Source organism: Meriones unguiculatus, chromosome 5 (genome assembly GCF_030254825.1).
Source record: "Meriones unguiculatus strain TT.TT164.6M chromosome 5, Bangor_MerUng_6.1, whole genome shotgun sequence".
Taxonomy (NCBI): Eukaryota; Metazoa; Chordata; class Mammalia; order Rodentia; family Muridae; genus Meriones; species Meriones unguiculatus.
The window spans coordinates 42,203,274-42,228,741 of NC_083353.1; the positions used below are offsets into that span (position 1 = coordinate 42,203,274).

General features: G+C 51.0%; 1 protein-coding gene across 2 annotated transcripts; it reads right to left on the reverse strand.

Moving 5' to 3' along the window:
* Positions 1-1,068: 1,068 nt before the first annotated feature.
* On the reverse strand, positions 1,069-22,320 carry Rab43 (RAB43, member RAS oncogene family). 2 transcript variants are annotated; one of them, XM_060383713.1, is made up of 3 exons: positions 21,867-22,320; positions 6,795-6,972; positions 1,069-5,055 (listed from the first exon to the last, which is right to left on the reverse strand). In XM_060383713.1, the coding sequence occupies exons 1-3, from the start codon at positions 22,062-22,064 to the stop codon at positions 4,805-4,807; spliced, it is 627 nt and encodes a 208-aa protein (XP_060239696.1). In that variant the 5' UTR covers positions 22,065-22,320; the 3' UTR covers positions 1,069-4,804. The 2 variants fall into 2 exon arrangements, with proteins under 2 accessions (XP_060239696.1, XP_060239695.1); XM_060383712.1 differs by having other exon boundaries at positions 6,795-6,978; positions 21,867-22,310.
* Positions 22,321-25,468: the final 3,148 nt, after the last annotated feature.

The following is a 25,468-nucleotide window of genomic DNA, read 5'->3' on the forward strand; positions in this document are numbered from 1 at the left end:
GTCAAGTCAGACTCAGGAGAGACCTTGGGGCTTCACCAAAGTCCTCATGGACACTGGCCTGTTTCTGTGTACTAAAATCCAAGACTGCCCCTGGCACTTGTCAAGTTTGCCTCATAGTCTTAGCATTCCTGTGTGTGGCCAGAGGCATCCGAGAATCCTGGGGACAGACAAGTTTAGATCTAAGCCCCTTGGGGGGCATCGAGGTGGCCAATCTCAGGCAGGCCTAACTCTGGGTTCGGCATCTTGTGGGCACAGTGGGCTATGTCACTTCTGCTTGCCCTAAACACATACTCCTTCTCCCTGAGATGTGTCCCTACTGCACTGTTAGGGCTCCTTGGGGCTTTCTGGGATACTACTGGACCAATCAGACCCTACATTTGTGGGAACTGGGGCCTTCAGAAAAGGAATGTCATGCCCCAAGCCACACTATCAGGTAGACTGTCCCAGAGCTGGGCTTGGAAGGGCAAGCAGGTCCTCTAGGCCTCTTGCTCCTTGGAATGCAAGCTAACAGCCAGATACCCGAAAGCTCCACCAGCAAAGAATCCCCATACGTGACTAGAAACAGACTCAGGTCATCTCGACAAGCTACCAGCTCATGGGCCTGTGGGTCTGGTATTTAATTCTGATACTAATTACCTGGCATCTGCCACATTACAGGACAGAGCAGCAAGCAATCTGGGCCCACTCATAGCTGTTTCTTCCTGTCTTCTGGACTCTGGTAAAAACATTAACTCTGAGATCTTTTATGTTCAGTAAAGAGGGTGTGACTCTTCCCTCATGGACCTGGCCATCAACATCATCCAGGAGCCCTCCCCAATGACTTGATCCCATCTGTGGGATCTAGGAGAATCCCAAAGTCACTCTTGCCCCTGGGGGAGATGTGGCCCAGCCTCTCACTGCTTCTAGCTCAGAGGGCCCAGAGAAAAAGTATTGGTCAGGCTCCTTTCTCTAGACCAGCCCACCTACCCAACCATCATAGTGACCAGCCTAGAGACTCCACAAGACATGGCAGGTAAGGCCACCCAGCCAGGGTCTACGCTCATTGAGAGGACCAAGCTTGAGCACCGGTCAGTACAGAAATGTTTAATGGTTGAATTGTACACTGGCTCTGTGACATATCCAGAAAGGCAACTTCTCGTTTCAAAAATAGATTTGATAGAAAGACTTACATATTCATAAATAGGTAATGTGAAGAAAATCCCCCCACCCATGTGCATGGCATCCTTGGGCTGGCAATTCTGCCCATCTAGGTGCTGAAGGGGTGAGTTTGGCTAGAGGCCCACCACTGGCAACATCCTAGGACAGGGCAACCAATTCAGAGTGCACCAGGGGTTTCCTGCAGATTCCCCCAAACTGGGGTCAGTGTCCTTGGGGTCAGACTTCCACCCGAAAAGACATGGAGCCCCTTCTCTGGTACCTTTAGTGGGCAAGACCCTTAGCCCTTCACTCCACTCCTGCTGCAGTCAGCCTGGCCCCACCAGCCTTCCTGTGGGTACTCCCTTGCCCTCCCCAGCAGCATTCAACCCCCACCTGCTCCTGCTGTTCAGAATTTTTAAACAAGAGAAGGGATTAAACTTCTGCTGCCCCAGAAACCCTGGGCTGCTAGCAGCCAAGCTGCCCAGGGGAAGAAAAGCAGCTGGTTCTGTTTCCTGACTCTCACACCTGCCTGTTTTCTGGTCCTCAAGCTCTGGGCTCCTTCTGACAAAGGCTCAGAGGTCTCTCTTGTGGAGCAGGTACCTCAGCAGAGGGCCAGAGCCTTGGCACTGTCTAAGGGATGGCTGCAGCCTCTCTGCAGGAGCCAGCTTCAGTCCATGATTCAGGGCCCTCTCAGGACACAGAATCTGGGATCAAGGGAAGAATGTGTCCTTGGCAGGATCTGGGGGTAAGGCCTGTGGCTGGGGAGGGGCTGTCGCCCCTCAGAGATGTGTGCTTTGGGTCACTTGCGGGATCCTGTGATGTAAGAAGGCAGATTGGCCAAGATTTGGGAGGGGGACCACACTGGCCCCAAATATGACAGTGAGTAGAGAGGTGGGCAGGCTGTGGAGGCTGAGGTCAGGGGTAAGTGCCCTAGGCCTCAACTTCCAACCTACACCTGGCAGTGGAACTGGAACCCAGAGTAAGAAGACAGGATGGTTACAGGGCAGGGCTGGGGGAGTGCAGGGCTCAAGGAAATGTGTTTGGGTTTTCTTAGAGAAGGGCTGCTCCTGCTCAAGGGCACAGGTCAGGGCCTCAGGTACACCTCAGCACCCCAGGAAGTGTGTGGTGATAGTCCTGTGAATGGAGAATGAAATCATCTTCCTGGTAGCTGGGTAAGCCAAGAGGCCACCAGTAAAGGTGGCTTCCTGGGCTAGGCAGGGCTTACTCAGTTCTGCCTTTCTGACAGCGGTTCTCAACCTTCCGGACGCTGGAACCCTTTAATATAGTTCCTCATGTTGTGGTGAGCCCCAACCACAAAGTTATCTCGTTGCGATTTCATAACTGTAATTTTGCTACTGTTATGAATCATAATGTAAATATCTGTGTTTTCCCATGGTCTTAGGCAACCCAAAGGCATTGTGACCCACAGGCTGAAAAACACTGCCTTGGAGGCTGGGAAGTGGGCTCTCGGCCCAGGGTGACAAGTAAGCCCCACCACAAGTCAGGGCCATCTTTTGAAAGATAGGGTAGAAATCTGTCTAGAGCAAAAGGCCTCTGCCCTCCCTCCTCTAGGGCCTGAGGATGAAAGGGCCCCAATGTCCTGGCTGGGTTCAGCACTGGTATTGCTAAAGAGCAAGGCTTGCTGGGTAGTAGTGGGTAGCTATGGCAGGGTCAGTGGCTCGGATGGACAGACACATCCTGAAACTGGGACTTCCATTTGAACAACAGACACAAACCCAAGACCTGGCAAGCTCTGAGTCACCAAGCAAAAGAGCTTCCTGATTGGCCCTGAAAACATCGGCCCCACAGAATCTACTGATGGAACCACAGATGCCAGATGGCTCAGAGGACCATGCATAGTGCAAAGAGCACTCTCAGTGACAGGCACTATCCACCCACAGGTAGCCAGGCTCCGCAGCAGAGGGCTTAGGGAAGGAACCAGCTCTCCCTGCCGAGAGTCTGAGCCAACTGAAACCGGCAAGCAGGGCCCTCTTAACTTGGTGAGCCCCAGGAAAAGCAGTCGGCTCCTACCCAGCCCAGCCCCATGATCCCCACCTGAGAAGCACTCAGAGCAGGACCTGGTTCCCCCAGGCCACCTTCCACCCAACTGGAACCAGGCTCAGCTAATCCTGCCTGAAAGGGGGCCAGTGGGTCTAGTGCTGTTACTCTAGTTGACAACAGTTCTGTCTCTCCAGGCCACTTTGTGGTTGTTGTAAAGCCCTGCCTCCAGCCCGGTGGCCAGATCTGCCAAGGAAAGGGGCTGACAGACCAGAATGCTTGAGATGGGAGACAAGGGCAGGATGCCAGTGAGAGGGGAGATGAAAGAACCAAACCCTGATCCATGATTTGATTAGACTAAGCCTGACGCAATGGCTGGGGGGCCCACCACTGATGAGGCCTTCCCTGTGGGTCTAAAAGCAGTCTCTTTAGTGTGTGTGTGTGTGTGTGTGTGTGTGTGTGTGGTGTCTATACTGAGGCGGTGGAAGGGCATAGGACTGGGCTGACAAAGCGTTTAGGACCATCTTAGAAACATCCCCTGGCTCAGTCCCTGCACCTCAGCATTATCCCTGAGCCCTGCACCCTGAACCACACCTTTTCCTTCTGATTCCTGGAGGAAGTACCCGTTACGGCAGGCACAGGACCAGTGAAGTGTCAGGTCTTAGGCCAGCAGGTACTTTTGCTTTGAAACTGTAAGCCAGACCAGGAGCACGGGGAGCTAGAAGCTCTGGCTATGGCAGGGAAGGTTTCTCCACACAGGGTGAGGCTGGCGTCCACAGGGCCCTCTACCTCAGCCTCTGGGGCCGAACAGAAACTGCTGTTTTTGCTGTTTTGTTTCTTTCTGGTGCTAAGGACTGAACCCAGGTCCTGACAAGTGCTGAGCTCATGCTCTACCAATGAGCTGCCCCATGCAAGCTGCTTCTTTTCCCCTTACAAGTTCACTTTCCTATCTCACCCCTCAACCACACTGAAAGATTAGCCGCTTTTGCAACCTGCCCGGCAACATTTTGGGCCTTAAGCCAGCAGACAGTCCCCAGCTGGCCCTACATTTGTGTCAGTGAAAATGAGATGCTACATGGAAAAGCAGACAAACTGGAGAGGTCTTGGTAAGGCAGCGAGCCAGGTCCAGGGAGCTAAGAGCTCCAGTGAGGGAGGGTGCTGCTTCCACCTGACAAGTCAGGCTTCCCAGGGACAAGGCTCAGCACCAGTCTATTGGACTAATTGATGTGCTTTTTACACTCTGGTTAGAGGCTGGAGAATGACCTGGAAGAACCTGGGGTACCAGCCACATCCCTGGAGAGCAGCAACCGGAGCACAGCTGCAGCAGTCAAGGCAGAAGGTCAAAACCAGCAGGGGGGAGGGAGGAAGGCTGGGCAGCACAGCCAGCCTGCTTCCCATCATAGTCTATGCTGGAAGGCTCAGGCTAGTCCTGGAATGTGAAGAACACGGAAGGAGCAGATGCTGGCTGGCGGGATGGTCCACATCCTGCCCTAGGCCAATAGCCTTCCACACAGGATACTCTGCTTCTCCCTTCCTACCCAGCATCCAGGCCAGGGGCCAGAATCCCGCTAGAGAAGCCAGAGCCCCAAGGGCCGGCTGAAGGGTGGGGCTTGACAGGCTAAAGACAAAGGAGGTGGAGGGGTCCTGGCGCGCCCGCCCTGCCCCCCAGTCAGCACCCACAGCCCCAGCTCTCCGCAACGTCCTTGCTGTCCAGCTGGATGTGGTCGGTACTCTTCTCACTGAACATGGGGCCTCCGTGCCTCACGATGAGTTCAGTGGCCACTCTGGTGAAGGCCTCCTCCACATTGCTGGAGTCCTTGGCAGAGGTCTCTATGGCACACAGGATGTCATAGTGCTCAGCCAGGCTCTGTGCTTCTGCCAGCGCAACTTCCCGGAAATCGGCAAGGTCTGACTTGTTCCCTGTGGAGAAAGGTCAAGCGGAGCATGGTAAGACCCACAAGTGCCAGAGCTGCACAGCTCCATCCAGCAAAGTCCCACCAAGAGTCCCCAAGCATGCCCCCTCCACCAGCTCCACGTAAACACTGCTGGGTGTGACTGACTCACCTTAAAATTGCCCCTTTTCCTTTAACCTTTTAAAAAATGTTGTATGAGTGTTCTGCATGTGTGTATGTCTGTGAACCACATGTACACCTGGCAGCCCCAAAGACCAGAAGATACCGTATTCCCTAAAATTGGAGTTACAGACGGTCTGGGCCAAAATACAGGTGCTGGGAAACCCAGGCCATGAGGGGATGTTCCAAACCAATGAGCCATCACTCTAACCCCTACTTTAATCTTTTATTATTATTATTATTATTATTATTATTATTATTATTATTATTATTATTTGTGGCTGGAATAAAATTTAGGGTTAGACTAGCCTTGAGCTCAGAGATCTCCGAATGCTTGCTTCTGCCTCCTGAATGCCCGGATTAAAGGCAAGCATCACCACACAAGCACATTTTAACCATTTTTAAAAAGAGTTCTCAGCCAGGGTGGGGGTGGCATGCACCTTTGATCCCAGCACTCAGCATTAAAGACACAGGAGGATCTCTGAGCTTGGAGCCAACCTGGTCTACAGAGGAAGAAGTTCTAGGACATCCGGGGCTACACAGAAAAACGTTGTCTTGAAAAACGTAAAATAGATGGATGGATGGATGGATGGATGGATAGATAGATAGATAGATAGATAGATAGATAGATAGATAGAGTTCTCACTGGGCTGTCCAGGCTAGACTTGTACTTGTCAACTAAAGCAATCCTCCTGCCTGAGTCTCCTGAGACTGAGAGCGGGACAGGTGCAGCCACCATGTCAGGCACCTTTGTTATGTGAATGCTCTCATGCTCAGCTGGCAAGCTGACTGAGTGAGCCGAAGGGCTCTCTGTTTAAGTAACTGATTCAATCCCCAGGACCCACATGGTGGAAGGAGTGGAGGACTGGAAGCTGTCCTTCGTCCTCCACACACGTGCTTTGGGCATGTGTGTACCATCCACACATCCTAGATGACAGATAGATACATAGATAGAAAGATAGATAGATGGATAGATAGATAGACAGACAGACAGACAGACAGACAGATAGATGAGACACCTGTTAGCAGGTCAAGTGGCCTGGGTTCGGTCCCAGCACTCACTTGGTGGAAGGACAGACTGACTGGCAAGTTGTCCTCCTGCCACTGCACGTGCCGTCACTGCCTCCACGTGTGCACGCACTCACGCTCATAGGCACACTTACACACTAAATGTAATTTTAAAATGGAAAAAAAAAAGTTCTTACTCTATGGCCTCTCCGCTTATTTTCTTTTTATTGCTTTTCCCCCTCTGCAGTGCTCAGCAGGGCCCCGAGCACACTGGCTAAGTGCTGGAGCGGCAACCCAGTCACACGGCTCCTCTGAGCATGACAGGCAGTTTTAGAGCTATAACAGGTCTGGCACACAGGGACTGCAAAGCAGACTCCAGCACCCTTTTAGCCTTCTAATCTCAACTTTGAGTCTAACTCTGAAACCACCAAGGGCAATCAGGATTCCCAAACTATTGGTTGAACTTCTGGCTCCCTTCCTGGCCAAGCTCAGCCCCGCCCTGTAGGCTGGCCCCTGTTCTGGAAAAGAAAATGGGGGAAGCAGATGGAAGGCTTGCTCCCAGCCCCGGTCCCAGCTCACCAATCAACAGCTGCACTATGTTGGAGCCTGCGTACTTCCTCACATCCTCGATCCAGTGAGGCACGGACAAGAAGGTGCTCCTCTTGGTGATGTCATAGGCAAGGATGGCCCCGTTGGCACTGCGGTAGTAGCTCTGGGTGATGGTTCGGAACCGCTCCTGGCCAGCCGTGTCCCAAATCTGTAGCTGAAGAAAGGGGGTCAAGATGTCAAAGGGACAGCACAGGCAGCCCCACAGACCCATGCCCAGAACTGTGGGTCTACCAGCCTAAAGGCAGCTCCCAGGAAGTTCTTCGTGTGCCTTAGAAAGCAACTCAGGGCTGGAGAAATGGCTCAGAGGTTGAGTGATTGCCGGGCAATCCGAAGGACCAAAGTTTGGGTCCCAGCACTCACACAACAAAGCAGGTATCCCACACACCCTGTAACCTCAACTCTTGATGTGGGGCAGAGACAGGATCACTGACACTTGCTGGATTCTAGCCCAGTCAGGAAAACTTAAGCTCCAAGTTTGGGGAGAGACCCTGCCACAAAAGGAGTAGATGGAAAGTGTCAGGAGGAAATCAGACTTTCTTCTGGCCTCTGGATGAGGGAGGGAAGGAGGGAAGGAGGGAAGGAGAGAAGGAAGGAAGGAAGGAAGGAAGGCAGGCGACTCAGAGATCCAGTATGAGGAAGAAGACAGGATGGAGGGGCAGCTTGCCTCACAACTCTAGGGTCCCTAAAGCCAAGAGGCAATCCTGAACGGAGTCCTCCATGGACTAGCTCTCCCCTTAACCCTGATTCCAGCTGCTTATGTGGACCCCTGGAGTCTGCGGGTGAGGGACTGGCTCCCAGGGTGCAGAGAGGCTATGCATTTCTTCTGCAGGCTCACTGGGTCCTGGTTGTACAGTATTGGGTCTAATGATTCCAGTTGGTGGTGAGGCAGCTGGACTGGGGCAGTGGGTGCCTGCCGATCCATTTTGGCCACAGCATAGGGCGTGGGGGCTTTCACTACCATTTATTTCTTCACTTAACAAATGTCAGCGCCTGTGGTAGCACCCTGCTGGACACGGGCAGTGGAGAGGCGATGTGGACTTGAAATGAAAGAACAAATGGCCAAGAAACCTCTACATCTGATAAAAGATACTGATCTTAAGATCCAGGGAGGGCAAGGCATGGTGGCGCACACCTGGCATCCTACTGCTCAGGGAGGCAGAGGCAGGCAGATCTCTGCGAGTTCCAGGTCAGCCTGGTCTACAAAGTGAGTCCAGGGCAGCCAAGGCTACGCAGAGAAACAAAAAAACCAAAAAAGGAAAAAAAAAATTTTAAGATCCAAGGAGATCAACAAATCCCAAAAAGAAGAAACACAGAATTATAGATCATAGCAAAACTGATGGGGGAAAAAAACAGAAAACAAAAACAATCAAATCCATGCTTCCTGAGTTACTAGGTCACAGTAGCAAGGCTTTGCCCTGGATGACTTCCTTTTATATTCAAATAAACACTCATCACCTCCACAGAGTGGTCCCATCTACTCCCTCACACCCCAATTTCTTTTTCTTTCTTTCTTTTTGAACAGCATCGGGAACTCAGGATCTTGAGCATGCTAGCAAGAATTCTATCACTAAGCTATACAGCCTCAGCTCAGACCCCATCTCAATCCTCTTCACTGTCTGACACAACACAGAGACACACACACATTTTTTGGTGTTTACTCCCCCCCACCCCGTCCCCACCCTTCATGTGAGTTCCACCTGTGTCCAACAGTGCCCGGCATAAGAAGGTGTCCAATACCAATAAAAACTGGAGAGATGGGTGCTGGTTCTGTCCCAGGAGCCTGGCCTGCAATCAAAGCCCCAGTCCCTGGCGGCTGCCTGTGGATTCTTTTGAGCATTGCGAAAGCTGAGGGCCTTTGTCACTGCAGAGACAGGAACAGCTTCAAACCGCCAAGGGTAGCTAGCACACTGACACCACCCCTACCAGTGCACTCACTGCGGGGCCAGCTCCCTCACCTGGCACACCCTGCTTCTCATCCTTCCAGCCTGCACCTGGCCTTTAGGAGAAAAGTCTCTAGGCTGCTGCTATCTAGAGTTGTGCCCATGAACAACAGGGGGCTCAGAGCATTTCTGAGTCCCAGTAAAGACCAAATGGGCTCTCAGAGTACATCCGCTCAGAAGACAACAACAAACAAAAAACCACCACCCTTCCTCTGACATTAATTTAAGCAAGGCTGGTGGGTTTCAGGTCCTTCTTTGACCCTGTAATGGGAGGCCCAGGATCACCACCCTTGGTGGGGGTGGGGCTCTTTTAAGTTCCCCATTGAATGACTCCCAGCCTATGCTGGCCCACAAGTCTCCACAAGCCCCTGATGACACAATACTCTCCGCATCATCGGGTCCTACCTCAGCACTTAAGACTCTCCTACCTATGCTCTATCACCTTAGGGTAGGTCTCCCTGACACTCACGCTTTCTTGTTCCCTTCATGCTCCTGCCTCTCTACCGTACCATAGAGAGCAGTATCTATTTTACCTAAGTATCCATGAAGATGACCTCAGAGCTAGGCAGGGAGGATGAGGTACCCCAATACACACACACACACACACACACACACACACACACACACACAGAAGCAGGGGGCTGCAAGCTGCTTTCCAGGGATTCATGGTTCACTGAGTAAGTCACATGGCTGTGGTGAATCCACCCTGTTTATTAAGTTAAAAACATCTCTGGAAGTTTAGTCCTGTGTCCTGTCCTGTCCCTCCCAATGGAAACAGAGTCTGTCCTGAGTAAACAGACAGTGGAAAGTTCCAGACTTCTTCTCCTTAGAAGAGAACCTTGGAAAAGTTAGCTCTCAAGGCAAAACTGAGATGGTCAGACTGACCCAAATACAAGTTCCTGCGCTATTTTTTATGATGTCTTGGGACATGAGTCAAACCAGGAGGTAATGTTTGAGGGCTCCTCCTCCAACCAGCCTCCTCTGCCTGTGCTCTGTCCTCTAGGGAAGAACTTAGCTGCAGTTCTCCAATGCTGCAAAAGCCCTGGTGTTATACGAGCTGATGAAAGGCAGAGGTCGCACAGCACGGGAAGGGCAGTAGTTGGGCAAGTCCATACTTGCGTGGCTGGGGTCCTTCTGCTGTGTGGAGAAGAACCGCGAACAGCTAAGGAAAGTTCTCCTAGAGCTGGCAAGCTCCACCCCATCCTACCACCACTGGTGCCCCTGGACTGGAATGGCAGCTTTACAGCTCAAGCTCCAGGTTTCACTAGCCTAAGGCTTATGTCTCTGGGTCCTGAGGTTGGAGGCTCACTGCTCTGGCTTTTAATCACCAGTGGCCACTTGGCAGCTCCTTACTCTCCCAAGGCTTGCATTACACTCCTTAGTGAACCTCAATATTAGAGCCTTAGCTCCTGCAGCGGTTGGTGCCACAGCTCTCAGGCCTGACGTGCCTAGGATCACCACCACACCACCACACCATCACCGCCACCCTTAAGACCTGGCAGCTCCTTGGAACTCTTCAGGCAACTGGAGCTAGCGGTTTCCGGTCTCCAGCTCTTCAAAGCCTTCCTTCCTTCACCTTGGGCTCTCTGGCCCCTTTATCTGCCTTCTCCATGCCCATGTTTCTGTCCTGGCCGTTCTCAAGAACTCTTCAGCCGCCCTAGTACTGCTGCTGCTGCTGCCACCACTGCCACAGCTTCTGGCCCTGCCCGTGTCTTCGTGTTACCATCACCCCCACTTTACTAATAATCATGATCGGAAGTAGGTAAGAAGAGAGCCTTCAGGAGAAGCCTTTCACCTGACCTGATGCTGCACCCCAGAGTTCAGTACACGCCAGTGTCCTACAGCTGAGTGTAAACATGAACCAAACTGACTTCTTGAACAGGTGCTGCGCCAAGGGCACCATCTTGGTGTAGTCAGTCAAACAGCTCAAGGACCATGTTTGCCTCAATCACAGGTCTTCTGTGGAGCCACCAGAAAAGTGCCTCTCCCTTCTGTCCTGAGTTTAAACGGTGGCTAAGCTCGTGATGGTAAAGGTCTAGTACCAGTTGTTTGAAGCAGTCAAGACACCATGATCGCTCAGGAGCTGGAGGTCTGCTGTGGTTGCTGCATAGACTCCTCAAGGGATCCATGGAGTGTTCAAATCAGCATGTGAGCCAGGAAGCCAATCAGAGCCAGATACCTGGCTGATAATCCTCTGCTCAAGGAGGCCGGGGTACCAGGGAGAGTTTAATAGCTTCAAATCCTGTTGGTCCCTGGTTTGAAAAGGTATGGGCCCCACTCACTCCAGTATTTGAATGCCTGACCCATAGGGAGTGACACTATTAGGTTTGGTCTTGTTGGAGTAGATGTAGCCTTTTGGAGGAAGGGTGTCACCTTAGGGGCAGGCTTTGGGGTCTCATCTGTTCAAGCTACACCCAGTGTGAAACAGTTCCCTGTTGCCTGTGATCAGGATGGAGAACTCTCAGCTCCTTCTCCAGCAATGTTGACCTGCGTGCTGCCATGCTTCCCGACATTACAATAATGGATTAAACCATTATGAAACTGTAAGCCAGCCCCAATTTAGTGTTTTTCTTTGTAAGAGTTGCTGTGGTTCATAGCAATAGAAACCCCAAGACAGCCCCCCAAATCTTAAGTTACTTAGCAGAAAAATAAACATTATAAAAGGGTGCTTATAATAAAGGCCTATCGTTTCCATTGGTAGCAAGTTAACTGCATTTAACAGTGTTTACCTCCAACACAGTGCCCAGAGCAAGTCTTGATCTGACAGTGAACAAGCAAGGTTAAGAAGTGAAAATACACTGGCCTGAGGACATCAACTGGAGGCATACAAAGAGGATTCATTGAAAGGAGACAACATCAGAGGGATGTCAATGTCTGTACCCAGAATTCCTCCCACTCCCTCAACATGGTTAAGGCACAGCATCAAAAAGTACTTTAATCCCTTGCAGTAATGTGACTCCTGCATGGAAGTTCTGTGGCAACACTAGTATCTGCCCATGTGACTAAGGACAGCCGTGCCAGCTTTCTGTAGGTTTCCTCTGGCCATTGTCAGCGCATCTAAGAGCCATGCTAAGAGAATTGGTCCACAATGCCTAGTATCCAGACAGGCAGAACCCAGCAGGGTGGCCAGAGCTGTCAGTATTTCCTATCTAACTGAAGTAGTAAAAAGATCAACCTTGTTATTTTGAGACAGGATCTCATATTTCCAGGCTGGCCTGGAATCCTCTATGTAGCCAAAAGGGACCTTGAACTTCTGATCCTCCTGTCTCCATCTTCCGAATCTTAGGATAACAGGCATGTGGGGCACACACTCCACCAGCCGAACTACAAGCCCAGCTGCAAGGTCCCTCTTTACCTCTCCAGTGTCAAAGGAGAGAAGCTGTGGCGGTGCTGTTCCGAGCCTGCGACCCTAGCCCCTCCCTGTCTGAAAGGCTCCCTCAGCATGGGGAAAGTTTCTCAGGAAATCTCAAGAATCAAACTCTTGCCTGGATGTCTTGACATGTTTGCCTTTGACAAGTCCTGCCTCAGTTGCTCAGAAAAGACCGATTGCTCCAAACAACCCTTTCTTCCCTTCCTGGAAGCTCAGGCCACCCACCTACTACTTACTAGCCATGAGGCCATAGCACCAAGCCTAGAGTGGAGACCACAAGTTCTGCCCTCGTTGGCTCGCAGAGCCTCCACAGTTCAGTCTCTAAACTCCAGCTCTCTCTATCACCAGGGAAGGTGGGGGTGGGAGTGGAGGGGGTTAAGCTAAGACCTTGCACTTGCTTAGCAAGTTGCTCTACCACTGAGCTGCAATGGTCAGCTTGAACGCTTGGAGAGACTGCATTCCCTTCAGAGCTGAGGATGGAACCCTGGGCCTTGAACAGGCTAAGCACAGATTCTAATAAGTGATGGCAATGGTTCTCAATATGCCAAGAAGCAAAGTCAGAATAACAGAGTTAAAAGTCTATCCTAGCAACGGAACAGTGGCACGCGCCTGTAATCAATCCTAGCACCCTAGGAGACAGAGGCAGGCAGATCTGAGTTCAAGGCCAGCCTGGTCTACAAAGTGGGTCCAGGACAGCCAAGGCTACACAGAGAAACCCTGTCTCAAAAACAAAACAAAACAAACACATCTTTAAATATTGTGCAAGGAATTTAGGTCAGTGGTAGTGGGGTCCTATGATCAATTCCCAGGAATGCAAAGTTAAGTTTTAAAGATGTAATTTGGGAGCTGGTGAAAGAGCTCAAGTTAAGCCTCATGTTTGATCCCCAGCACTAAAAGCTCACCCAGTTTCTACACTCCTCGGCCACAGCAATGGCAATCTAACAGTCACCTGGTGTGAACGGACTTCTTTCAGAAGTCGCTCAACATCCTCAGAGACAGCCAACTGCTGCCGGGACTGACTCTCCTTACACCCTTACAGCTTTGGGGACCAGTGTGTGGCACTAACGGTAGGTGGCAGAACTTTCTAAAGTGGAACTTAGTAGAAGGAAGTTGGATCATTGGGGACATGATATTTTTAAAATATTTGATTTTTATTTTATGCACACTGCCATTTTGCCTGCATTGTCTGTATGAAGGTGTCAGAGCACATAGAACAGGAATTACAAATAGTTGTGAGCCGCCATGTGGGTGCTGGGAATTGAACCCAGGACCTCTGGAAGAGCAGCCAGTGCTCTTAACCACTGAACCATCTCTCCAGCCCTGGGAACATCATTTTGGAGAAGTGTTGAGATCTCTCTCTCTCTCTTTCTCAAGTCTTCCTCAGCTACATGCTTCTATAATGCACTATGCTGCCAGCCCAACGCAGCCAAGGAAAATATGTAGAATCCTCTAACACTGTGACCTAAAATAAGCCATTATTCCATTTGCTTATTTACTTATTTACTTGTTTGTCTGTTTTCTGATTTAGTGTTGTTCAGTGATGAGAACTAACCCATGCCTTTGGGCCAGAGGACAAACTAGTAGGTCTCTCAAGTCGGGTGCGCTTAGTCCCCCTACCAAAGTTGCCACTTCGAAATTAAAGTCGGCTGGAGAGGTGGCCCAGTGTTAAGAGCAGTTACTGCTCTTTCAGAAGACCAGGTTCAATTCCCAGTACCTACATGGCTGCTCATAACTGTCCGTAACTCCAGTTCCAGGGATCTAACTTCCACTTCTGGCTTCTGCGGACACCGGATATGCACATGGTACCCAACACACAGCTCAACATTTGCACACATAAAACAAGTATTTTTTTTTTTAAATGTAAAAAGAACTAGGCATGGTGGAACATGCCTTTAATCCTAGTACTCAAGAGAAGACTGAGGCAGGTGGATCTCTGTGAGTTCAAGACCAGCCTGGTCCACACAGCAAATTCCAAAACAGCCACAGTTACATAATAGAGAGACCCTGTCTCAAAAAGAAAAAATAAAAATAAAAAAAAGGAAAATTGAGACACGTTTAGTAAAAGCCTGTCACAGCCCAGCACATGTCAGAACTGTCTTCAGGACCGGCGTGTGCCCTCTAGCCTAGCTTTCACTTCTTACGGTACTGGGAATGGGACCCAGGGCACGCAAGCAAACACTCCAGCAAGGAGCTATCACCCCAGAACTGGTTTTGTTTGTTTGGTGGGTTGTTTGGTTTCTTGTTTTATTTTTTACTACATTTTCTTTATTTTTGCGTGCAGGAAAGGGGTGTGCATGTGGAGACCAGAGGGCAACTTTTCTCCCACTGTGGATCCCAGGATCACACTCAGGTCAGGCTTGGCGGAAAGCACCTTTAATCACCGAGCCACCTCCCAGACCCCCATTGGATGGTTCTGGAGACAGGGTCTCACTAAATCAGCCAGGCTTTGAACTAGCAACCCTCCTGCCTGAGGCTTGTGCAATCAGACCTGATAAGCATCAGCCCTCAGGCTTTTACATGTATCCTTGATCACAGCGACCCCATCCCATTGGGATTTTAAGCCAGATCCAGTGACCCATGCCTTTAATCCCAGCTACCTAGCGACAGAAGCAGGACAAGCCCTTGAGCCCAGGAGTACCAGGCCAAGCTCGTCAACACAGATTCTATTTCAAAAATAAAGCTGGAAGTGGTAGCACAGGCCTTTAATCCTAGCATCCTTTAGGCAGAAGCAGGCTGATCTCTGTGCATTCCAGGCTGGTCCAGTCTGTATGGCCAGTGTCAGGCCAGCCAGGGCTACATAATAAGACCCTGCCTCAAAAAAATTTAAATTATATATGTATATATACACATACATATAATTAGAACAAAAAAATACAAATACAGATGTGACTGAATTTTTGACATCACAACTTAGGACTTCAGTGTTTTGATGGGGGCTATTCCTCTCAGAGCTGGCTTTTTAAAACGGTAGTTCTGAATGTTCAATCCGCATTGACACTCTCCATGCAGAGTTCTTTTTGTAACCTTGTACTTTCTTTTTTGGCAGGTCTTCAGGGGTGGATCTGATTAAAGACAGTCAACAGGCCACGAGGGCCTGCCTTTGTGTTAATAGTTCTTTGGTCCAAAATGAAGTCTGATGTCAACATGGTGGCTCACATCAGCATTTGGAAAGTTGAGACAGGAGGACCACAGCACTGAGGTCGACCTAAGCTACACAGTAAATTCTACGTCACTCAGCCCTACATAACAAAAATTAATTAGAACAAAAAAGAGCTGAACATACAGCTCAGTGGTAAGGCTTGCCCATCATGTGCAGGGTCCTGGGTTCAATCTCCAGAACTGTCAATAAAAGAACCAAGTCTCAAACATCACAGTGAGGGCTGGCTTTCTAGGAATAGGGGGTCTCCAAGACAAAGTGCTGCAATTAAGGGTAGAGGAGGCCAGGTGTGGGCAAGCTTGCCATCTCAGCTCTTTAGACAGGAGGGCTGTTCCAAAAGCAAAGCCACCTAGATCCGTACAGCAAGTACAGGCCAGCCAGGGCTACAAAATGAGACCCTGTCTCACACAATGACAACAAAAAAGAGAGGGTGTTAAATGGTGCCTAAGAAGCTATTAATGACAAAGGGTCCTTACCCAAGGACCCAAGCAGGCCAGAGGTTCTTTATTTAGCAGCATTCGCTTGGTTTCTATTGCAATGTGAATAAAGCATTTTGTTTTTTTTTTTTTGTTTTTTTTTTTTTTTGCTTTTTCATTTATTTATTTATTTATTTATTTATTTTTTATCAGTTACATTTTATTAACTCTGTATCCCAGCCGTGTCCCGATCCCTCATTCCCTCCCAGTCCCTCCCTCCCTCCCTCCCTCATCTCCACCGTGCCCCTTTCCAAGTCCACTGATGGGGGGGACCTCCTCCCCAATCATCTGATCCTGTTTTATCAGGTATCTTCAGGACTGGCTGCAAAGCCCTCCTCTGTGGCCTAACAGGACTGCTCCTCCCTTCGGGGGTGGGGAGACCAAAGAGACAGTCATCGAGTTCCTGTTAGAAATAGTCCCTGTTCCCCTCACTTTGGAAAACCAATTGGTTACTGAGCTACCACAGGCTACATCTGAGTGGAGGTTCTAGGTTATCTCCATACATGGTCCTTGGTTGAATGTCAGTCTCAGAAAAGACCCTGTGGAATAAAGCATTTTGTACTCAAACATTAGTCTGGAAGACAAGTTTTCTCTCTTATTCACAGTGGTCCTTTTCAACACTGCCCAATTCATTTGAACAAGTATTTGTTTATAAAAATACATTGTTGAAACAATGCTGCTAATCAACATGTATGATGCAAATGATCTAACATCACCAGATTTTCTTTAATTTTTAAATACCACTCACTTGGGAGAGAGGAGCACTAGCATGGAGGTCAGGGGACAACGTCCAGGAGCTGATTATCTCCTTCCACCATGAGGGTCCCAGGGGCTCAACTCTGGTTGTCAGGTTTGGCAGCAAGCACCTCCACCCACTAAGCCACCTTCACTGGCCCCCGTGACAAGATTTTACACAGATGCTCACCTCCCTCACGTGCAGATTTTGTGTGCTTGCTGCCAGCAGTAGAGGACATAACACCACAATGCCAGAACGGCTCCTGACTAGCAATCAGAAGGCTAGGCTCTGGTTCAAGACTCCAAGCTACCTTTCCTCCCACTGTACGATGGAGACATCTCCCACAGGGGTGGCTGCAAAGACCACACAGAACGAGACAGGAGGGTTGAGAGATGGGTAAGATGCACACACAAAAGCACTGCTCCTCCTGTTACTAACCTTGACTCAAGCCCCAACTACCCAGAGAAACCACACAGGAGCCAGGCGGGCTAGCTGACACTGGAAATACCAGAACTTGGGAGGCGGAGACAGAGGATCACAAGTTCAAGGTCACGCTGGCCTACAGAGTAAGGGTGTGGGGGGGGGGGCAAAAGAGAACAGAGGAAGGCAGGGCAATGGCAAACAGGCCAAGGAGGCCCCACCACTCCGGGCTCCTCATGCCACTCCCTCGCTCAGGTACTAACACACCATCACCACCCATTCTGCCAGCAATCCAGAAGGGGAGCATCTGTGTCTAAGTTAGAAAAGGGCCCACAGGATGCCCAAGGCAGTATGTCCTGAGTTTGCCTCTACAGGCCCGTCTCTGTCTCTCTTCCCACATGAGCACTGCCTGAGGACAGTAAGAATCCTCAGGAGGCAAGGTTTAGTTTACAGTAAGGTTGGCGGCCATTGGTATCAAGAACAGATTTCTGCATAAAATCACCGTGACCTAGAACCCTGTCTTATCTAACAGTCCTTCTGCTATTTCTGAGCAGAACTGAAAAGTCAAATTGATTTTATCTGAATAGGAAATGCACAGACAAGAAGCCAGATCCTAGACTGGCAGAACTGGGAAGACAAGCAAAAATGTTCTGGTTTGGGAGTGTAGCTCAGCAGAGGAGCACAGGAGTGCATGGGGGCCTGGATTCCATCATCAGCACTGAAACACACACTTCCTTTTAAACCCTCCCTACCCCTACTTTGGAAGAATTAGCTATAGGAGTAGCTATGAAAACAAAGAACACTTGAGTTCAGGGCACTGAGCTGGAAGCCCTGGTCCACAGGCACAGATTCCATAAAGAAGAGGTGTGACGGTGTCTCCCCCAAGTGGCCAGGAGGCCTGATGAAGCCATGTGGAGCCTTCATGAAGTCCTAACCAGACTGCTTGTACTTAGGGCCTGTGTGCCCAGTGATCTGAAAAACCAAGTTTATGTAACAGGCCTTTGTGTGGCTACCTAACGGAAGTGAGAAGCAGTGGAATGGACCCCTGGTCTAGAGCTGAGCTTTTCTAGGGGCCAGTGCAGCAGGAGGAAGTCAGAATGGAGAAGCAAGCTCACCAGCCCTTCTCATCCAGAGAGGAAAATGCAACAAGAGCAATGGTGAAACAAACCCTTTTACTTGTTTGTACCATTAGTTTTTTCTTAATTTACAAGATATCTGGGGGATAAAAAAGAAGTTTGTAGCGCTATTTTCTGGGTATTAGGCTCAGGGTAATTTTGTAATTTGAACCGCATGAAAGGACCAGCAAGAGGACACAGTGGGTAAAGGTGCTGGCAGCCAAGCCTGCCAACCTGAGTTCCATCGGCAGGACCCACAGTGAGAGATGAGACTCCCGCAAGTCGTCCTGTGATGTCAAGCCTGCCGTTGCACCAACTCCACACACCCACACGCATGCAGGAAGGCAGGCATGCTCTCACACACATATCATCATCACAATAGAATGTAAAATACAATCTTAAAAAACAAGCCAGGACATTTTTAAGTGCTTCCAAGCATGTCCACAGTTTTTCAACAACATTCACAAGTAGGTGAAGGGTCATTAGTCCCATTTCATAGATGAAGAGGCCTGAGGCTACAAGAAAGAACTCCACCTGCTAGGACAGAAGACTCAACCCTTCAGGCTCCTGGCCTCATGTTCTTGTTCAGATTCTCCAGTCAGAAAGACAAACGGCACTCCAATTCATGTGCTACATTCAGCCCTCGGAGTTACCATCAAACAAATCCAGGACACCTCAAAGGAACAGGCCTGTGGACTTCCACAGCCATTTGTGTGACCTGAGTGGGCTACTTTTTTAATTCCCCGTTTGTCCATATATAACGTGTGTGTGTGTGTGTGTGTGTGTGTGTTGAACAGGCACACATATAGGAAGGTCCACACATGCCATGGCATTTGTAGGGAGGTCAGGGGTCAACTTTCAGAAGCCCATTCTCACCTTGCACCCTGGGTTCTCGGATCAAACTCAGGCCCAGGACCTTACCTGCTGAGTCATCTAACCAGCCCCCAGGGTGGGCCTATCTCAAAGTTCCTATTAGCTGATAAATACCCTGAAATATTCTGGTGCCAGCTCTTACTGAAAATATTTATAAGATTCCTAAATATAAACACTGGTTGTGGTGGTAGATGCCTGTAGCCCCAGCACTAGGGAAGTAGAGGCAAGAGGATCCCAAGTTCAAGGGTGTCCTCAGCTATATATTGAGTTTGAGGCCAGCCTAGACTGCATGAAGCTCTATCTTGGACAAAAAAACAAAAACAAACAAACAGAACAGAGAGGAAGAGAAAAAGAAGCCCAGGCACATACTCTGCTCCCAGTGAGTGCACTGGTTCACGGCGTTTGTCACCCTTCAGAGCTTTGGACCACCTTTCCAGGAACAGAGGGAATCAGAAAGTGACCACTGTACCCAGAAGCCAGCAGGATCTGTTGGCAGATTTCAAATCCTGCTTTTTGCCCCTGACTTACAGGAGACCTCAAGTAAGCCAGTGACTTCACTCTTCTTGGCTTTGGCTTCTTCTCTATAAATATTAACCAGTAAACAGGCATAATGGACACGTGTCTGACACCCGCCAACAGGATCTGGGTGTTTAAGGGCCTTATCTTCAACAGGAAGAGACAAACAATCCAGGTAATTTCAAGTCTAGGTAAGTGCCATAAGCACATAGACAATAGGGGAAAAAGACCTGGGAGGTCAAGGGGGGACGCTGTGGGAAAGCAGCATTCACGCTAGAACCTGCTAAGTATCATTACACAAGGGTCTACGGCCACAGCAGGACAAGAAGGGGAAACATGAAGAGGTGGTGAGGCAGGACCAGCCTTGGCATGTTTAAAGAAGAGGGCTGGAGAGGTTAGAGAACAGAGTTGGAGAGCTGCTACAAGGGATGTAATGGGAAGTGACTAGAGAAAGAAAGAACTTGACTGGAGCTCTCACTTTCAGATTTCCACTAGAGCAGAACTCTAAACGAATAAGAAAACTGAAACACAGAACTGAATGCAGTTGGTTCTGCTCTAACCTGTGAGAAGCAAAGGCTTCTTGGCCTTCCCAACCTGCTCCAGGGAACTCCCAACCTCAGCAGGGCTAGGGCAGCAGGTGGCAGGTCTGTCTCTAAGGTTCCTCAAACAAACTCTTGCAAAGCCCTCCTCGGGTGGGAGTCAGGCCTAACTTCAAGCCTCAGCACCACAAACAGAATAATCGTCAGTAACCATGCCCTCCTGCCTGCAGAACACACCAGTAAACAGCTGACTCACAAGAGCTACTAGAAAGGACAACCAGCACAGCTCTGAGGTATTACCACACACACAGCTCTGCTACTCCCAGGCCTGGGAGGCTGTCTCCTAAGAGGAAAAGCTGGAGTGGCCACAAGGAAAAGCAACAACAGGCTGCATGCTCCTGTATTGCATAACGTAAGCTCAAGCGCACAGTCCACGCAGGACTGCACTAGGGGACAGGTTATCTCCACGGGTAAACAGGCACACTGGCCCCTCCTTGACCAGTCAGCACAGAGATATACACACACACTGGGCACGGGCTGACAGCTTTCCAAAAGGGAACCATTCTCCTTATGCTTCCGTTTTCACACTGCACTCTGGATGCAGACTGCTGGCATTATCAGAGGGCACAAACTTGACCACAGGCACACTCCACCCGACAGCCCTTCCCTGGCCACCTGCTCCAAAGGGATGGTCCGGAACAACTCAATATGACCGCCTGCACCTGGCCCTCCTCCACCTCCAGAAACCAAAATATACCGAAACCCGAAAGCCTGTTTAAAACCTTGCAGGCAAATCTCTAGAGACACTGTGGCCAAATGAAAAATGATCGTTGACTCGCTTTTTTTCTACACGATGGGACAGGAGAGAGAGGCAACACCCAGAAATTATCCCCACTTTATAGAAACAAAAAGCTGAGAGTCCCAGCCAAGGGCAACAGAGAACAGGCCTACAGCCACCCAAAGAAGCAGAGCCACAGCAGCAACAGGGTCAAGAGACTGCCTGGGCTTCACTTCCTGAAAACGTAAGGACAGCCCCCACCCAGTACTTAGAAGAGCTGTCTTAAGATCCTTGTGAACTTGAAACCACGAAAAAAACGGCAAAGGGTTTCTGTAGGGAAAGTTACTGAGCGCCTCTGTGAGAAGGAACAATGCTGTGTCCTGTCCAGGATGCTACCGTTTTAGGGAGGGCAGACACCTAGGTTAAGAAGCTGATTTCATTCATCACAAATATTATTTATCAAATCATTGCCAGGACATTGTGGCAACCACATCCTGCTGTTTCTGCTGGGGTCATTGCCAAAGTTTGGTTCTCTCCCCCACCTTCCGGTATCTGTGAAGTTTTCAGTTTCTATCAACCCCTAGTTGGGGAAGCCCCCACCCCCACCCCCATCTCCCGCTGGTCCTAGCGGAGTCGAGTTCCAACACCGGGTTCCTAAAAGAGACTGAGGGGAGGCGTGGCCAGGGAGGAAATTCTGACAAAAACTTTTGGCCCTCCGGTCGAAGCAGCCACTACTTCCTGGTCCCTCCCGGTTGGTCACGGGGATGTCGTTATCTGGCTGAGTGCTCCCCAGAGGGCCGCGCAGGGAAGGGTCTGTCCCGGCATGCGCGGCGCTCGCGGAACGGCCCGCAGGTCGCCCTCCACTGCAAGTTATTTCGGAGGAGTCCCCACGCCGTGAGCGCGGGGGTTGGGATGAGGGTGGGGGAGTGGGGTAAGGGGTCGGCTTCCACCTCCACGATCCGGTCGCCCACTGTCACCACTCCCAGAGCCCAAGGCGGTGCTTTCGGATCTGAACCCAGCTCGGACATCAAGGCCCGAGCCCGTTCCGAAAGAGGGGGGAGCTGAAGGACTGGGCAGGGACCGCCCGCCGGGGGCAGAGCCGCGGGCCGCGCCGCCTCCCACCTTGACCCGCTTGCCCTGGATCTCCAGCGTCTTCATGGTGAAGTCGACGCCGATGGTGCTGCCCTGGCGCGCGGAGAAGGCGCCGGTCTTGAAGCGCTGCACCACGCACGTCTTGCCCACGCTCGCGTCGCCCACCAACACCAGCTTGAACAGGAAATCGTAGTGCTCGTCCTGGTCCCCCGGGCCCGGGCCCGCCATGGCTCCGCGGGAGTCCCGGGGCGCAGGGGCCCGACCCGGGCTGACGGCAGCCGCGGGCCGAGGTCCGTGTGCCCTAGCCGCGGCCGCCTGGCTACGTGGAGCCGCCGCAGCACCTGGACGAGCTGCGCGGCGGGCCGACCGACGGCCCCGCCCCGCCCGGAGCCCCGCGGACTCGGCTCCGCCCGGGAGCGCACCGCCCGGCCCTGCGCGCGGTCCCCCGCCCGCCGTCGGAGCCGCGCCGGCCCAGGCTACCTTAGGCCCTCTCGAGCGCCGCCTTCAGGGCGGGGCGAGCCGCCCTGCGCCCCAGCACCGCCCATCTCCGGCCGCTCGGCGCCCGGGCCCCGCCCCCAGGACCGCCCCATCGCCCCCTCCCGAAACCACCGCCGCCCATCCCGTCCTCCCAGTCCCGACCCTCTAAGCTTCTCACCTCCCCGACCCTCCCCCGAGCACCGCCCGTAACCCACCACGGCCAACGGCCCCGACCCTTCTCTCAACACCACCCTGATCCCGCCCTCCGCACCGTTCTTTCCCACTTCTCAGCACTTTAGGAACGCGGGGCGGGAGCGCCTTGCCGACCCGCTGCCAGCACCGCCCCGATCCTCCGCTCGGTCCTGACTCCGCCCGCAACACCTCTGACCCCGCCCTCATCATCTTGCTTTAGCTTGGACCTCGCCTTAGGCACGGCATCCAAGACGGAAATCCGCCCGCACCTCTTCCTAGCCCTCAAGCTAAATCCTCCCTAAATCCTCCCATCACACTCTGCCCCTCCTCAATCTGCTTCGTCCCCCACCACACACCCACCCCAGCAGCCTTTGACCACTACTGATTGGCAACTGCTCCATAGCTTCAGTCCATCCCTCCCTGACCTGCCCACCTTAGCCGGAAGCCACATCTGCCCCTCTCAACGGCCTGCCGGGAGCAGGCTAGAGGCCTCAATAGGGGGTAGTTCGTGGCTGACAATGAAGGGCTGGTGAGGCAAAACCTCAATGTTCCCACTTCCGAGAAGCAAAAGCCCTGGTGACATGCAGCAAAAGAATCCTTGAGGGTAGAATGACCCAGAGTTCCATTTGGAAGAATGATAGGACAGACAGGAGTCCAACCAAAACTGGGCTCTCAGGTCCCAGCCAAAAGACAAAACAGAAAACAAACACCACCACCAACAACAACAAAGAAAACCTACCTGCACTTGAGAAGAGGCACAAGGAAAACTTGTAGGCCAACTAGCTCCTGGGAAACCAGAGGTCAAAGATAGGGGACCCAAATGTCTGTAAGCAGTTTGAACTAGATCACATAGGCTCCATCCTTAAAGACAGGAAGAAACTGTCAATGTTCTAGCCTTTTTAGAAATGACCCTTAGACCCTCCAGGGCCATTTGATTCCATAGGTTTCATTAATGGCTGTTGCAGGCCAAGCACTGTTCTAGGATACTGAGATCCATCCATGAACAAAAGACAAAATCCAAACCTTCCCCAGTAGGGAAGGGAAGGGGACCTCCCAGAACTTAAGGAGATCTTAGAGAGCAAGCCCACAGGAACCATCACTGCAGGCCCTGTGACCAGCCTCATGGGCCAAGTGAATGAAAAGGGAAAGGCTGACCAGAAAAGTCGTTTGGAAGCAGTTGCAACTCCATCCCAATGAGAAATGCCCAGCAGTTCCAGGCAGGCACTAGAGTGTAGAGCACCACTCAGAGGAATTCCGAGAGCCTTGCTGTAGCGTGCTCACCGCTCACGGAAGCGGAGAATAGCAGCCTCAAGAAACTGCCTCCATTCCAAAGTGCACACTGAACCGGCGTGGTTTCCCCCATGAAGCTGGCTCTGGGGTGGGAAGTACCCTTCAGATGGGCCTAGCTCACAGGGAGAAGGAAAAGGGGAGTCCAAGAGCCAGCTGAGGCATGGGAAATGAGGAGGGTAGTTAGTCGAGGCTCACTGACCTCTACTCTGCCCTGGGCAGGAACTGGTATAGGAAAGAAGTATGGGTTTTGTCATTAAAAGCCAATATACCATTTTCACTTATGGAGTACTAAGGTATCTTAAGAGCGGACTGTGAAGCCAGGTGTGGTGGTGAGTATCTGCAATCCCCCACACTTGGGAGCCTGAAGTAGGAGGGTAGCCTTGAGAGCAAGGACACCTCGGTCTATACAGTACCAGGCCAGTCAGGATATACAGAAGACACTGTCTCAAAAGATAAACATAGCTGGGCGCGGTGGTGCACACCTGTAATCCCAGCACTCTGGCAGGCAGAGTCACGTGGATTACTGTGAGCTGGAGGCCAGCCTGGTCTACAAAGTGAGTGGAGGACAGCCAAAGCTACACAGAGAAACCCTGTCTCGAAAAAGCAAACAAAACAAAAAGCACTGTATCCATGGTGAGAGCTGTGTAACTCAGGAAATGTACTGAAGCCATTAAAATGGGGGTTGAGAAGGTGGCTCAGTGGATAAAATGCTTGCTGTGAAAGCATGAAGAACCGAGTTCAGATTTCCAGCACTGTGTCAGGTGGAGAGGTGCAGGCCTGTAACCACAGTGCCAAGGAGAGCAGACACAGACGGATCCTGGAGGCTCCTAGCCAAACTGACAAACTCCAGCTTCAAATGAGACCTTGTCTTACAAAAGACAGTAAGACCAGGCGTGGTGGTGCACACCTTTGATCCCAGCACTCAGGAGGCAGAAACAGGTGGATCTCTGTGAGTTCAAGGACAGCCTGGTCTACAAAGCCAGTCCAGGACAGCCAAGGATACACAGAGAAACCCTGTCTTGGAAAACAAACAAACAAACAAACAAAAAAAGACACTGAAAAGAGGACACTGAAGATCAGCCTCAGGCCTCTGTAACTTTTTCATTCACCTAATTGTCCTCTCAGAGGCTTACTTTCCTGTTTCCTTCTGCTAACCTAGACCTAGCCCTGGACGCTTCCAGCCTTGGCACAGTCTTATCTAGGCCTAGGATGTTTTCAGCCTTTGAGACTTACTGCTGAATAAGCTCACCCTTTCTAGCTCTTTCTGAACTCTGTCTGCCTTGTACAACTCAGCTGTTCTGACTCAAACTCCTCTCCAAGCTGACTGATTCAATCTGGCTTCTCACTAACCTGCTCTGCTTGGCCTCAAACTTACTCTAGCAATCTGTTCTAATCTTCTGGCTCCTTTTCATTCTCTGGCTGTCTAGCCTGTTCTCCCTCTTTTTTCTTTCTTTCTTTTTTTTTTTTTCTTTAAGACAGTATTTCTCTGTGTAGCCCTGGCTGTCCTGGAACTCACTATATAGACTAGGCTGGCCTCAAACTCAGAGATCCTCCTGCCTCTGCTTCCCAAGTGCTGGGATTAAAGGTGTTCACTACAACTGCCCAGCAGCCTCTCTCTCTCTCTCTCTCTCTCTCTCTCTCTCTCTCTGTGTGTGTGTGTGTGTGTGTGTGTG